General features: G+C 55.2%; 1 protein-coding gene across 2 annotated transcripts in view; it reads right to left on the bottom strand.

Annotated features, from left to right (window-relative positions):
* Positions 1-13,025, bottom strand: part of ACSS1 (acyl-CoA synthetase short chain family member 1) — a 42,759-nt gene extending 29,734 nt beyond the window's left edge. For both annotated transcript variants that reach the window (XM_060031272.1, XM_060031274.1), the window contains exons 1-2: positions 12,697-13,025; positions 4,963-5,059 (exon numbers count right to left, since the gene is read on the bottom strand). In XM_060031272.1, coding sequence (XP_059887255.1) covers positions 4,963-5,059; positions 12,697-12,988 — 389 coding nt within the window. In that variant the 5' untranslated portion in view covers positions 12,989-13,025. The remainder of the gene's footprint in view (positions 1-4,962; positions 5,060-12,696) is intronic.
* Positions 13,026-15,813: the final 2,788 nt, after the last annotated feature.

Genomic DNA, 15,813 nt, shown 5'->3' with positions numbered 1-15,813 from the left:
CCGCACACAAGCCTGGCAGCCACTAGCTTCCGGTGCCTCCACCGAGGAGAGCCCACCGACAAACCCACTCACCCTGCCTGCCAGGGGCCCCTGTCCTGGAGCCTCATGGTCACCGGCCCTGGCTCACCCCAAAGCACCCCACCCTCAGCCTCACTATGTCCATTAATGATCTTCCCCTTCAGTTGCCCTAATATTTTAATAAAGGAGTTTGCTCACTGCAAACTCTAGTTAATCTGGGGGTGAGAAGCACCAGGTGCAAGGGTCGGGGGGCTGCCTTTTAGCGGGCTCCAAACTGTTCTCCTGAGGTGAGGACCTCTCCCTGCAAACCCCACCCGGCCCTCCCGGCCGCAGCAGCCGCAGGGCCACGCGTGCCCTTCCCCTCGTCAAATCTGAAATCCTCTACTGACCTCCCTTCACCTGCCCCGACCTACAGCCAAATCAGACCCACATCCTCCCAGACCCAGGTCTGGGCTTTCATTCCCCTGTGCTGCTCAACACCCAGCACCCAGTGGAGGAGAAAACAGGGTCAGAGAGCTGGAGATTTGCTCCAGGTCACACACAGCTGGGGACAAAGCAGGCGGGAACACAGGCCTCCACCCACCCCGCCACCTCACCCCACAGTGCACTGGCCGGCCCTGCCCTCAGCCTCCATGCTCGGGCCTCCCCTCCTCGGCCTCCCAAAACCCAACCCCCCAGCACTTCCTCAAAGTCTTCTCCAACGGCGTTACAGCAACTTCCTGCTTCCTCCCACCAGAGCCCACAGGGCCCTTCCGTGACCTTAACAAGTGGCCACGTAAAGACACCCGGGGCCCGGGGCACAAGCCAGCTTCTCAGGAGGTGCCTCCAGGCTTCAGAGCTCGCGGCACCCTCTACCCAGGGGTGCTGGTGTGGCTGCCCCAGACAGAGGGCCGCCCCAGGGGCCGAGCCCCATTCTGTATTCTCAGTGGGCCCCCCACGCTAGGCACCAGTAACGCCCAGTGCCTGGTCGGCTGGCCCAGGCAGGAGGCGTCCTCCGCGCTGGCCAAGGGGCTCTAAGGCAGGCAGCGGGGAGGGGGCCTTCCGTCCGCTCTGCGCCTCTGAGCAGGGGCTCCCCACTGTGCACGCCCCACCATAAGAAGGCCCAGCTGGAACAACTACAGAAATCATCGCCTCTAGGGCTGGACCCACAGTGGAAACTCCACTCGGCTCACGTGTGGGCACATGGGGGGTACCAGGCCTGCTCTCCCCGCTGCAGCCCAGACGCCCAGCTCAGCTGCACAGCCTGGCCATGACCACAGCAGTGCTGCCCTCACGGCAACCCGCGTTCACAGAGGAGGGCCAGGCCAGGGCTAAAACATGCTACAGATTAATTAGAAGGTCACATCTTAGATAAATAACAAGGGCCTACTGTAGAGCTCAGGGAACTATATTCAATATCCTGGGATAAACCATAACGGAAAAGAATATGAAAAAGAATATATATGTGTATAACTGAATCACCCTGCTGTACAGCAGAAATTAACACAACATTGTAAATCAACTACACTTCAATAAAATAAATTTTTAAGAAACTTTTTTTTTAAAAGGACTCATGTCTGGACCCCTGTTCAGAGAGCCTCACACGGGAGATCCTGGTTCAGAGCCTGGTGAATACTCTCAGGCTGCTCTCGCCTCTGTCCGAGCACAGGCACCCTCCACTGAGAGGTCCTGAGCACAGAACACCAGGACCAGCCACAGCGTCTGCTCTGCTCCATGCCCTCTGCCCGTCCCCAGCTTGGAAACCCCTGGCCCAGAGCCCGGGCTCCAGGCAGGCAATGGTCTTGAGCCCCCGCACCACCTGCCTAGAGGACAGGGATTTGTGTTTGTCCACATCCCCATCGCCAAGGGCCTCTAGAATCTGTCTGCTTAAACTGAATGTGAAGGACCATCTTGCGAAATAAGCACGTGGACGGCTGGAAAGAACTGCTCCCAGTGCTATCTGGCTGCACAGCCTCGGGGAGCCACCCAGATTATGTGCCTGCCTGGCCTCTGCAGCCCTGGCCTCGGAGGCCTCAGGCGGTGCCAGGGGGCCCAGGTTTGCAGGCCTGCTGGCTCGCTGGGGAGAACAGCTCCCTCAGGTCAGTTCTGAACACACCTCTGGGGAGAAGAAGGCTGGAAATCGGATGGGCGGCCCTCTGGCCCTGGCTCCGGCCTCAGGTCACAGGCTGCCCTCTTCCCCGGGAGACACGTGCAGGCCATCCCAGGCTGATCCCAGACAGCGGAGGTCCTGCCCCTTCGCCTCCCATCAGGGAGGGAGCACCGCGCCTGAAGGACAGAACCCCAGCCCACGAGGCTGTCCTTCTCCCAGAGCCACGCAGCCGGCGCCAGCATGAGGCGCCCCACGCGCTGCCTAGCAGGCCGCCGAGGCCTCAGCCCGTCTGCCAGGGTGCGCCTGGGAATTGCCGCCAGCCAAGCAACAATTGCAGGCGGGGTGGGGCCGGGCTGAGGACACTCTGCTGCCCCGGGGTTCCCAAAGCTGGTCCTGCCAGGCCTCCCCCACCCTAGGGAGGTGCAGCTGCACATACACCCCAGTGCTCAGAACCTTGAAGACAGCAGACAGGCCACCCCCAGGCAATGGCCCAACTTCCAGAACAGGAGCAGGGTGGTGCCTGCAACCCGGGAGAGCGGTTCCGGAGGATCCTTGAACACCAAGAGCAGGTTGTAGACACGTGCACGTTTAGGGCGTGTGTGCGAGGGCGTGTGCAACACATGTGGACCCACATATCACTGGGCTTGGGACAGGAGTGGGTTCACGTTACAAGCTCTCTGATGATTCTTCAGAAGTGCACCTCTTCAGAAGAATTCAGCAGACGCAGGAGGGAGAGGCTCTGTGCACCTGAGGACTGAGATGGGTCCCCCAAGCTTAGGACAGACCAGGCAGGCGTGGTCCCCAGGAATCCACCTCCAGCACCCCAGCCCGTGAGAACCACATCCCCACGCAGTTTCCTTCAAGGGCTCAGACCATGGGTCTGGAACTTGGTCTTCAGGTCGCCAAGGCCTGTGACCATCCTGGGGCACCTTGGGTGCCACCATGTGAGACACTTGGCAGGAATGCACTTTATCTTAGTGGCAGTTTGTATGCTGGCAGGACGACAAGCACCAAGTGTAGTCAGCTCTCCTCTGAGACAGGAGGAAGAAAATCTCATGTCAAAAACCTAACATGACCAGGAAAATTATGAATCCAAGTCCCTCAAAAACTAGCTGCAGGGGCTTCCCTGGTGGCGCAGTGGTTGAGAGTCCGCCTGCCGATGCAGGGGACACGGGTTCGTGCCCCGGTCCGGGAAGACCCCACATTCCGCGGAGCGGCTGGGCCCGTGAGCCACGGCCACTGAGCCTGCGCATCCGGAGCCTGTGCTCCACAACGGGAGAGGCCACAACAGTGAGAGGCCTGCGTACCACAAAAAAAAAAAAGAAAAGAAAAGAAAAACTAGCTGCAATTACAGACAACCCGTTCACACACTTCTCTTTTCCCTCAAACAGTAAATAACAACAGTCACCTGGCACTAAGACCAGCTGAAGTTTGTAAAACCATTTCTTCAGGCTGAGCTTGTTTATTTTTAGAGAGAGAATAATAAATTCTTTGCCTGTACTTACAGGTTTATACCTTGCCCGGGGCTGCTCTGCTATGGAAATGAAGTTGTTCTTTGTTTTAACAAGATGGCTGCAGTCCTGAGACTCCCCCCCAGTTACAAACACACACTCAGCAGTCCAGCCGAGCAGCTCTCAGGGGCCTGACTCGGCCCAACCCCAGTTCCGGGTCCTGGTCCACGGGAGGACCGGAGAAAATTAGCCCACAGCTGAACTCCCCTGACCTCCTCCACCCCCACCCATAGAGACTTAATCTACTGGACAATCACAGAGAGATCAAGTCGGGCCAATAAGGGTGAAGAACAGTGGAGCAGCTTGTCTATTAGAGCAGTGCCCCCAACTCCAGTGTGCAGGGCCCGGGGGTCCCAGGCCACAGTGCTGCTGATGCGTGGACCCCATGGAGTCAGGAGGGTGTCTGTCCAGGGGACCCAGGTCAGTGCAGTGACTGGCAGTAAAGGCTGGGAGGGACTGTGACGGCCGAGGGGTATTGGGAGCAGGGGAGGGACAAGCAAGGCAGGACGCACTAGGAGCCACAGCAGATTAACGAATGTCACTTTGCTCCATCCAGAAGTTCAGCTGAACACAGCTTCCCCAGGCTTGGTGCCCTGGATCTGTGATAAAACCTGCGTCTGAAAAACAAGCAGGAAACCAGGGGTCCCCGCGGTCAGGACCTGCTCCTCTGAACCCTCCTCCTGAGGTAGCGCTGGAAAGGTAAGTTGAAGCTTGAGCAAAGGGCTTTTCCCGCAGGGATGCGGTGACAGACCAGAGACCTCTGAGCAAGCCAGTCCCGGGAGGGGGCAGGGCTTTAAGGCCAGCACCTGCCCCCAGACGCCGGGTCCGCTCAAACCCCCCAACACACAGGCTTGGCGTACACGATACGTGAAGAATTTATTTAAGGAGTCACAGATACAAATATCAGGTGTAGCCCCTTTTTGTTTGTTTTATTTTAGCCCCTTTTTAAAGACCATTTTATTTGTTGTGCCACAGTTGTAAGCACACTAAGAGGGGCTGATTTTAGTTACCCCAGTGTGTACTTTATTCAGTCCATGTTCATGTTTACTTTTCCTGAGACCAGAGAACATTTCCCAAGAGGAAACATGGCCCCTGATACTCATATAACCCCCCGCCCAGAAGAGGTCACAGTCACACGGGACCGCACCAAGAGTCTGCCCTGTGCCTTGAACGTTTGTCATATTTGTTTCTGAGGACCCAGTTCCTTCCAGGGGAATCTAGAGACAACAAGTATTGCCCAGGTAGGCAAGGAGGCCGGGGCTCCTCCTGTCACAGCCCGGCAGCAGCGTTTGGTGCTGACGTCCAGCACGACAGAGGCGCCCTCCCTCAGGGGACACATGGTACCTGTAGGTGATCCTCACTTCAGTTCCAGGCTCATCCTGCTCCCAGATCAAAGCGACGCTCTCCGGGGACTTCCGAACATGCTGGTCCAAGCAGTTGACTGCACAAAAACAGGTTCATGGACGTTACACTTGGTGCCACTGGAGTCGGAAAGGGGAGGGTCAGGTTTGCAGTGGATTGCGCTGCTCTCACTGGGGTGGACCCTTCCCTCATCTGAGGCGGGTTTCTACTTCCTTGCAAGGAGAACGGTGATAGAGCCTGCAGAAACGAGGTGGTCACTACACAAAGATGACCTTGCAGGTACAGGTGACCCCTGGGAATGCTCTGAAGCAGGTGCTTCACACCAGGAGTCCCAACCCCGGCCCCCACCCAGGGGACCCTGACCCGACTGGCCCCGTGGTTTTCAAGGCTCCCCGGCGGTTCTAACGTGCACGGCCAGGGCTGAGTGCCGCAGGCTGGGCTGTGGGAAAGAAGACTCGATGCAAACAGGGTGCCCCAAATCAGTGCGCGTGCGTGGGGTGGGCTCTCGTGTGATGGGCTCTCGTGTGGTGGAGGTGCGATCCAGGACAAGGGCCCACATCCCTTCTCAGGTGTCCAGCCAGCACCCTCCCCCAAGAAGTGATGCAATGATGGCAAAATGCCTTGCTAGTTTTCCGGGAGGCTCTGCTCCCTTTCCCTCCATTACCCAAGCTCAGGTCACATGACTGCCCGCAAAAACAGGTCAGTTGTGCTGGTTTACCGTCAACCTGAAGATTAGTAGGATCATGTTCATTGCTAACCTCCTATTCACCACCACTGGCTGGACTGCAGGGTGAGCTTGGCTCTGGCCGGTTTGTGCCAGAGCCCCTTCCAGCCGGCCCTCGTGGCCTGTTTTCATTACGCACTTCCCCATCAGCAGAGGAATAAATACCACAAACAGCTCTGGGGGCAGCAGCCACTGCTCACCTGGTCTTCAGGGTCACCCTCATGTCCAGGTACATAAATTTTTCTTTTTTTTTTCTTTTTGGGGCAGTTACTATCTTCTCCAAATCAATCTCCTCCTACATAAATGGGAGATGCACCCACTGCTGCATCTAACTCACAGGGCTGGGTCAGAATCAGGTGGAAGGCAACACTGAGGTGCCACCACAGGAACACAAGGTCAACTACCACCTGATAATCACCCTGCTGCGAGTCACTACAAATATTCCTGATGGAAAACCATTCTGACAAAAGTCATGGGAGGCCCTCCCCATAACAAACCACGTGATTCCCATAATCCTCAACAGGGTGAACTCACATGAAAACATTTACAAATTTTAGCTTGTGTGTATGTGTGTGTGTGTGTGTGTGTGTGTGTGTGTCTGTGTGTCTGTGTGTGTGTGTATCACATTTTTCCCTCTCAGGTTATTTTATCTGTCATTTATTCTTACAAATTAAAAAGTTTCATTTCAACTTTCTGGCTCCTAACAAGTATATAAATTATACCTCAAAAAATTTAATAAATAAAGATAGATGTCATGGGAAAAATTACTACTTACACAGGAAAGTTCTTTGAATGACTAGAAAAATAGAAGAGAAAAAAATGCCAAAAAAATAGAAGAGAGGAAAGCAAGAAGGCAAACTGAGAAGGGGCTTGGTGGCAAAACCTGGATTTACACAATAAACCCAACATCAATGTGTGTGTCAGTCTGGTCCAAAGTTTAGAAATCAAGAGTTTTCACACTAAAACCACAGATTTCTGGCTTCTCTTGAACAAGCAGCAGATGAGGCCATACCCTCGCCTGGCAGCTGAGGTGGTGACCACTCTCAGCAGGGGTGGATCCCATCCCCTCCCCTCACTGGCCGTGCCGAGTCTGCTGAAGGCCTTCCTGCCTCGGGGCCTTGCACAGATTCACCCTGCCTGGGGTACACCGTCCCACCCTCACCACTCCTGCCCTTCATCTGGTGCCCACCCTCCCACAGGTCCCAGCCTACACGTCCTCACTCTGTTATGGAGCACTTCTCTTCCCTTGGACCTCATGCCTCCCAGACTCTTAACTCTTCCTGCAATGTATCCAACTTGCTGCCCCTCTGTGGGCAGGGGCCAGATGCCCTGTTCCTGTTTGGACACCTGCAGCCTGACCCGGGGCTCAGAGCAGAGGAAGCACCTAAGCTATGGATGACGGATGGACCTCCTAAGTCCCTGAGCTGGAGGGCAATGTGGGGTCCAAATGACACCAGGTTGGCCCCATGCCCAGGGGAGGGAAGAGACCTCTTCTCATCTTCATGGCTTAGTCCCTCAAGAAGTTTTCTTTTTGGTCTAAATTAGGGCTTCTAAATGCCCCAGGATCCCCAGAGGACTTATGAGCATGTAGCGAGGCTCCACCCTAAGTCTCTGACTGAGCAGGTCGGGGTGGGCCTAAGCATTTCACTTCTACCAAGATCTGACATGATGCTGTGGTCCAGGACCACGCTCACACAGGCGGACATACGCACACATGCACTCACGTCTACCTGGTATGTATATTCCCAATTCCAGGGGGGCTTTCTTTTTCCAATGGGGACAGGAGTAATTAAAGACTCTTGCGAGCTCTGTAAGACATCTGGCCACGCCTCCACTGGATGGCAGCCTGGGGTCATGGTTAAAACCATGCTCTAGAGCCAGGCCGCTGTCCAACCACTCGCTAACCGCTAACTGCAGACTCACTTGTTTATCTCTAAACAGCACCGCTAAATCTCACTCTCCTAATCCGTGGTGGTGGTAATGATTCCAGACTCTGGGAGTCACAGTAGTAATTAGATGCCACTGGAGTTTTCCTGCCATGGGGTCAGATGTTGTGGCTGTGTCCCCAAGGGAAACACAGTTCACAACTGCCATGGACAACACTCAGATGACACAGCGCCCAGAGAAAAGCACAGTGCAGGGTGTGGGGCGACGTGGCTCTACAATGCCATGTGTATGTTGGCTCTTAACACGTATGCATGGCTCCCGCTATTGCCTCAACAGCAGAGAGGAAAACAGAAGAGGAAGGAGGAAGGGAAGGAAACTCTTACATCCCCCATTTTTAAAAAAGTCTCCACCCAAAGAACTGGGCAGTGGGACAAGGGAATTTCCTTTCCAAGTATTTCCAAGAAGAGCTGGGCAAGAAGAGAGTGCAATTTAAGGCTTGGCTCAAACCAGACCTCTTATTTCAAGCCTTTTCCAAGTTTCCCAGCACACAATGATCTCTCCCTCCCACCACACCATTCAGCGCTCACTCATCTTCCCAGCTCGCTAAACCCTTCCCCATCCGGGTCAGAACGTCCCTGCAGGCAGAGACCATGTCCCTAAGATTCCTTCAACACGGGAGAGGGGGGCAGGGGATGGTGGAACACACTTCCTAATTCTCCCCTTAGCAGCTGTAAAAACCTTGAGAACATTCCCCAGGGTGGATCTGCTCCTTTACTGATCTGTGGTCCGTCTCATTAGAATGCAGGCTCCGAGGCACTGGTGCATTTTCTGCACCGTTCACCACCAAACATGAGTTGGAGCCTTTATTTCCCCATCTGTACAAGGGGGCCACCAGACACTTCATGTTGGTGTCACAGGTATGATGGGAGATGAAGCATCATCTCATTCACCTAAGGACAGGTCTGCACCCGGGCCTGTCACAGCTCTGCAAGCAGGTAAGCTGGTGTGTGTGGTGGGTTTGGGTTTGTTTTTAAGAAAAGGTGATGAGAGGGTCATCATTTCCATCATAAACATGTACACACAAAGGCAGACATTTTCATTCAACAAAACTCTTGCTTGTTGTTTAAATGCATCCCTGCCCCTCCCCACTTTACAGAAATTCAATTTTAATCCGAAGAGATAAGGGAGTTAATATTCACAAAAGAACTCACAATAGGTTTTCTTTAAATAGAAAACCTCCTTGGTACAATTTGAGGTATTACATCAGTCACAAAAATTGTATTTGCCAACCTTCCAGAAGCATCTGCTATTTAAAGTAGGTCGCGTCTCTAACAACTGGGGAGGATTCAGACTTTTCTGAGGGACGCTCCTTCTGAGACCTGAGGTCATGTGTCCACTTAGAGTTCCTTGAAGGACCTGAGAGAGCTACTTCAGTCTCTGGAAGGAAATGCAACGCGGGGGGCAGGCTCTTGCCATCTCAGTGTGTCTGCCATCTGAATTATTCGAGGCACATCATGAAGAGGAGAGAGCTACAGCGAAATGGTTTCCACTGCTGCAAGGAACGTTCTCAAAAGCGTCCAAGGAATCTCTGTGTTCAATGCTTAGTTAACAACAGTGTCTCTATACCCGAGCTTGAAAGTAAGAATAAACACACTTGTTTTTTAAAATCAGACTCAAAGGAGAGTTTAGTTTTGTGTTTTGAAAGCAATGCGTCACTACCCTCCAGTTCTGCACTTGCAACTGCCTGACATCTCGGAGTTTATACTCAAGGAGCAAAGACATCTGTTGAGCCCTACAAGGGAAAGAGCCAAACTTCAAAAGCTGGAAAGAATCCTTTCCAGAACGTGGCACTGCAGGGGGGTGTGGCTTTACCTCCCCAACCCAGGGCCTCTGACACCACGACCTACCCACCCCTACAACAACAGCCTGGCTCTCCCAGGATCCAAGAAGGGCTTTCAGAGCCACGTCAGCCACCTGTGTGCCCTCCCCAGCCTGCTTCCTGGAACAGGCTGATCAGGTGGAAATCCGCATGGTCCCGTTCAGAGGAAGCACAGCAGGCTCAGCAGCACTGATGAACACCAGGTTCAAGGTCCCAGCCTCCCTTCCAGGATTCATTAATAATTAACAAAGGCCAGTGATTGGGTGCAAGGAATGTTCTAAAGACAGTGCAGAGTGCTTTCGAAGTGTTTTCTCATTCAATGGTAACAGCAGCCCCAGGTGTCCCCAGGTCACCCAGCGCTGGTCAGAAGCCTAGCAGCCTCTGCCTTGGTCTCTGGGACCTCTGGCCACCAACGACCCTGGGCCTAGTCACCACCCTGTGAGAAGCCCCTTGTAGGTGCTTTGGGCCACAGCTCCAGCTGAGCCCAGCCTGCAGTTCAGGCCCCAGACTTGGGAGTCAGCAGCACGTAGATGAAGAGAGTCACGTCGATGACGGAGAGCAGAGGCAAGCCACTGCCAGCCCTGTCCAAAGTCCTGACCCACGGAATCCGTGAGACTAATAAAATGGCAACAATAGGAACTGGAACAGAATTCAGTTACGCACTATTCTCATGTTACAGAAGAGGAGACGCACGAAAGAACAGTTAGGGGAGAGAGGGAGGGATAAATTGGGAGATTGGGATTGACTTATACATGCTACTATATATAAAATAGATAACTAATAAGAAGCTACTGTATAGTGCAGGGAACTCTATTCAACACTCTGTAATGACCTATATGGGAATAGAATCTAAAAAAGAGTGGACATATGTATATGTATAACTGACTCACTTTGCTGTACAGCAGAAGCTAACACAACATTGTAAAGCAACTATACTCCAATAAAAAAATTAACTAAAAAAAAAGCACTTGGCAAGACTTTAAAAAAAAAAGAACAGTCGGGGAAAACAAGGATTCAAACCCAGGTGAGACTCCAAAGACACACCTGGAATGACTCAACAGTACAGAACCACCCACAGACTCTTTTTGTTTGTTTAACAGAGTTCTCTCTGTTAAACAATTCCCAATTCTGCCCACTTTAGCAGGTTGGACATAGGTCAGTGGTTCTCAGCCTCAAGTATGTATCAGGAGCACCTGGAGGACCCACCCCTGGGTTTCTGGTTCTGGCCACCTAGGATGGGACCTGAGAACTTGTATTTCTAAAAAGTTTGCAGGTCGTGCTGATGCCACTGGTCCAGGGACCACACTTTGAGAACTGTATGTACAGACCTTCCTGAAGGGGTAAAGGGAGTTTCAAGCGATGCTCCTTTGGAACAAGCCATCATCACACAATCGTCACACAGACAGATCATGCCAAAACACCCCACCCAGCCCACAACTTTCTAGTGGCTCCTAGGGCAGCCATGGCTTGGCCTGGTCCTTTTTCATACCATCACCTCTGTGATTTGCAGACACTGGCGAACAGCAGAGATATTCCTGACAGATGAGTGGGTTGCATACACATTTGAGGTGAGAATGCGGCTGAAAAGCTGTTTTTCTACAAGGCAGTTTTCTGAAGTTCAGTTTCTGGCTAAGGTAACCATAAAGGAGAAATAAGTGAAGAAAAGGGGGCAGAAGAGTTGCTTGCTGCTGCACCCTGACCCTGACCTTGACCCTGACCAAGTGAGGCTCAGGAGGCCCTTGCTGCCTGTCCCATTATGTCTGTCGTTACCCATCCCCCCCACCCCACCCCCCGACCCCCGTCTTATCTGAGACTGAAAGGTGGCACATGTTCAGAGTCAACCTTGAATGTCCCGCAGCCTCAGGCCTCCCAAGTCCAAGGCAGCTTCCAAAGGAGCTGCATCCTTCTGCGCCGTCCCTCTGCACTCAGCTCTCCCCCATCCAGGGCGCATTCCGCCAACCCTGCAAACCTAAGGGTTTGGTTTTTTCCCAATAGTTCAAGGACACTCGCTGCTGACTCAAGTTTAGAGAAAACACTTCTCTACTGAGTCATTTTTATTAAACCAGCAAAGCAATATACCATATGAAAAAAAATCTGGTCTGAAGTTCCCTTAAGTTTCTTTGTTTGAAAAATAACTGCAAGATACTACCTATAATTCTATGACTATTTCTGAATTTCACAAGTTGAAATCACTACTACTTATTGGTCACCAGTAAGTGCCAGGCCCGTTCCATCGCTCTATGTGCCTTGGCCTCACAACCAGTCCCTCAGGTGGGCATTACTGCCTCCGGTCTACACAGGAGGAGACTGAGGCTCAGAGGAACAGAAAAAGTGGGCCAGTAAATGGTGGAGCCTGGGAGATTCAGACCCCACTGCCCAGTTCAGGCCTTGGCCACCAAGACCTACAGATCCTTTCCTTAAACACCCCCTAGATCTCACCTATCCCCAGTTACCCACTTCCTCCTTGACAGGCAGCCCCTCTGGCCGCCCCACCCGAGGCCTAGCCTGCCTGGGCCCTCCCTCATTTCCTGGGCCTTCTCCGCTTGCTGGGCAGGGGGTGGGTGCAGTGCACCCTTCCCCACCCCACCCCAATCTTGACAAAAACAGTAGTGGATCCAATCTCAGCAGACACCAGAGGACTGACTGGCGGTGGAGCTGGTTTCTGGGATCTCAGTCGCACGAGGTCTAAAGCCAGCCCCGTGGGTCTTGGGGGCGAGGGGGAAACTGAGCACTGGGAGGCCCCACCATTGCCTCCTTCCCGCCCGCGGGCTGACTCCCGCTGCCGGCCGGGCTTCCTCCTCCCCGCCACCCGCCACGGCTCGATTTGTTTACACGAGCAGGGCTGCTCCCCAGGCGGGTCGCCGGCCGGCACCCGGCGGTGACATCGGCCAGAAGCTTTTCGGTTCTGTCTCTGGCGCCGGGGCGAGAGCAGGTAGTCCTGCTCCTGGAGCCCCTCGCCGCCTCCACCGCGGCCCGGCGCGCTCGCCGTGCGGGACGGTGGGAGCCCCAGTTAAACTTGGGGGACGCCGGGTGCCCGAGCCGGGACTGGGGAGTCGGGCCGGGCCGGGAGTCTCCGGGGCTAGTGGTTGGGGGCGGGGTGACTGCGCAGCTCGCCGGGGTCGAGTCCCGAACGGGGAGGAGGGAGCATGTGGGGCCGCCGCCGGCTGGGCTCGGGGTCCCCTCGGGCCGCGTGAGCTGGGGCGCCCCGGCCCCCAGGCCCACTCACCGGACACGTTCAACTGGCCTCCCAGGAACCAGCCGATCCTGCCGCTGCGGAAGTCGCAGTCGCTCACAGTGTGGTAGGGGGTGTCCCACACGAGCACATCCCGCGCCAGCGGCCCCCAGAAGGCTGCCGGCTCGCTGGCGGCCAGCGCGATCCGCTCCTGGTACGAGCCGGCCGGCGCGGCGAGGGCGGAGGCGCTGCCCCAGAGCCGGGGGGCCGCCAGGCCCCGCGCGCCCACCCCGCGAAGGCCGCCCAGGAGCCGTACGACACCGCGGCCCAAGCAGCGCGCCGCCATCGCGCCTCAGAGCCCCGCGCGGCTGTGGCAACCGAGCCCTGGCGTGCCCGCGCCCCGCCCGCCCCGCCCGCTCCCGCCCGCTCCCGCCCCGCCCTCCGGCCAACGCCCAGCCCAGGCCCCACCCTCCGGTCAACGCCCCGGCCAGGCCCCGACCCCCGACCCCGCCCTCCGGCCAACCCCGGGCCCTACCGGTCCCAGTCTGAAGAATCTACCCGCCCCACCTCGTCCCACCTCGTCCCACCTCGCCTCTCTTCTCCCACCCTAGAGCGGAGCCGGGAAGCGAGAGGGAGCAGCTGGGGAAGTGGTCCCAGAGCGGGCTGCCGGGGTTTCAGTTGGTGCGTCCTCAAGCCCCGACGGCTGCGCCGCGCGGGGACCTGCAGATACGCGCGCCGCGGACGCAGGCTCTCCGGGGCGCCCGGAACTGTCTGGCATGGGAGGGAGCCGGCTCGGCCTCAGGAGACCGACGGAGCGAGGCGCTTAGGTGGGTCCGAGGACCACCAGTTAGGTCAATTCAACATCTCAGAGGCTGAAGGCAAAGTATTCATCCTTTTGGGCGCCCTTGCGAGTGAACCCTCTAGCGGCCTGGTCGGCCTGTACCCGTCCCCCGCCCCCCACCAAGATGCCCACACACATAAGCAGCCCCTGTGGGCTATGGGCTGGCCCTGGGCGCAGGAGGCTGTGGGGACCTGGGGCGGTGGTCTGGGGTCCGGTGCTTTCATGTGGTAGAGAAGTAAACGCTCCCCTAACCGTAGCTGATTTGGAACCCTGGGGAGTTGTCGCTCAGTGCTCCAGCATCTGTGGCCTGGGTTCAAAACCCGGCATTTCTAGCTCTGTGACCTCGGGCGAGTTCCTTAACGTCTCTGTGCCTACCCCACCTCCACTACTGAACTCACTGAGTGCCCCTTCCAGGTTGCATGTTTCAGGCACCAACTCTTTTATTCTTATGCAGCCCTGAGGAGGGGGAAACAGGAGTGATACCTCCCTCCCTGGGCTGTACCCAGGAAGCCCAGTAGTGGGGGTGGTGTTCTTGTTGTCAAGCCAGGAAAGATAGAAGGGAACCCACAGAAACTTGTCTCAACCAGACTCTTAAATATTACAGCACCCACAAACTAAATACATAATAAATAAGGTAAACAGAAGGAAAAGGGTAGTTTTGAAAACTGGTTGGTTGAGTTCTAGGCTGGGGAACCAGTGATAACTAGCACTAGACATGGGCCCTGCTCTGTGCCAAGTGCTTGACCTGCATTTTTCACTTAATTTAAAAATTACCTAATGCTATCAAGTCCCGCCCACTCTCAACTCCTGAGTGGAACAAATGAGGGCACTGAGCCCTAAGAAATAGGCACATGGTGGGCAGAACCCTACTCCCACCTCAATTTCTGCTTCACCACTTGGCCTGAATCACCTTTTTAATAGAATAAATAAAATTGAAATAGGGAAAGACCATAACTGTGGCTGGGGGCCCCAAAGATGGCCATCAACTTCACCCCTTTGTGTAAGTGAGAAGCTCCCCCTCAAGTGGGCAAGCAGTGCTGCTCTGACTGTCCCAGTCCAGGCCCTGCAAGGCCACAGCTGCAGCTCCTGCTGTCCTGGAACCCAGCGCCATACTGTAAGCTCTAGCCTTCTGGAGGAAGAGACCCCATGGAGAGAATGTTACTAAATGCAAGTCCGTGTGCCTGATGCACTGTAAGGCCAAACATTATCAAAACATCGGAGTTTGGAGCAGAGAAACATTCATTGCAGGGCCATGCAAGGAGACAGGCGGCTCATGCCTTCAAAGCCCTGAACTCCCCAGAAGATTTCAGCAAAGCCCTTTTATAGGAAAGGTGAGGGAGGGGCGTGGTTAGTTGTTGCAGACTTCTTGGTGTCAGATCCTTTGTTCTTGAGGTTAGGTCGTGGCCAGGTGACGATGTTCCTATAAAACCTCCACCAAAACAAATGTTATTCTCTGTTCTGACAAGAAAGGGAAGGGGAGGCATTTAGTTCTGTCTCCATGCCTCCTTGCGGCTTTTAACACTTAACAAATCCCATAAGCAAAGCAACATCATTACCCTTCATTTTACTTGTTCAAGGCCCCAAGGCTTGACTTTCACCCTCCAAGGCTAAAAGGAGGGGGTGCATGCGCTGGCCGGTTACCTTACCTGGGAGCATTCGTCCAGCACCCAGTCTGGCTCCTCCTGCCAGTGCCCAGGCCCGACTGAAGAGAGAGATCTCAGCTGGCGGCACCCTCACGGCCAAGTCCCCAGACCCTGCCCAGCCATCATCACTGAGGGAGCCAGGTGCCCAGGACCCAGCTGGCCCTCAGGTCACCCAAAGTGGGGCCAGGTCCCTCAGACTGTGACCAATGGAGACCGCCGCCGCCATCAGGTTGCGGAGGTGGGGATGGGGGAGAGGTACGTTCTGCTTCAAGGCCTGGGCCCGGCCAGTGGGCAGCCGAGGCCAGGGCTCTGGAGCTCCGTGGGACACAGCCCCCAGCCTGTCCCCAGGCCCCCCAGGGCAGATGGCCGCAATCCACTTCTCAATTCACTCTCTGCCACCAGGACACCCGCCAGCTGACTGTAACAGCCCCATAAAGGTGGCTCAACTGCCCCACCCCTATTACAAGAACAGTGGGCAATGTACATGGAATTGACTCTAAAGTACAGGCGCTTCCCTGGTGGCGCAGTGGTTGAGAATCTGCCTGCTAATGCAGGGGACACGGGTTCGAGCCCTCGTCTGGGAGGATCCCATATGCCGCGGAGCAACTAGGCCCGTGAGCCACAACTACTGAGCCTGCGCGTCTGGAGCCTGTGCTCCACAACAAGAGAGGCCGCGATAGTGAGAGG

The sequence above is a fragment of the Delphinus delphis genome, chromosome 15, assembly GCF_949987515.2.
Source record: "Delphinus delphis chromosome 15, mDelDel1.2, whole genome shotgun sequence".
NCBI classification, from domain to species: Eukaryota; Metazoa; Chordata; class Mammalia; order Artiodactyla; family Delphinidae; genus Delphinus; species Delphinus delphis.
Note: the sequence above shows the minus strand (reverse complement) of the source record. Positions and strands in the feature narration are given on the sequence as shown.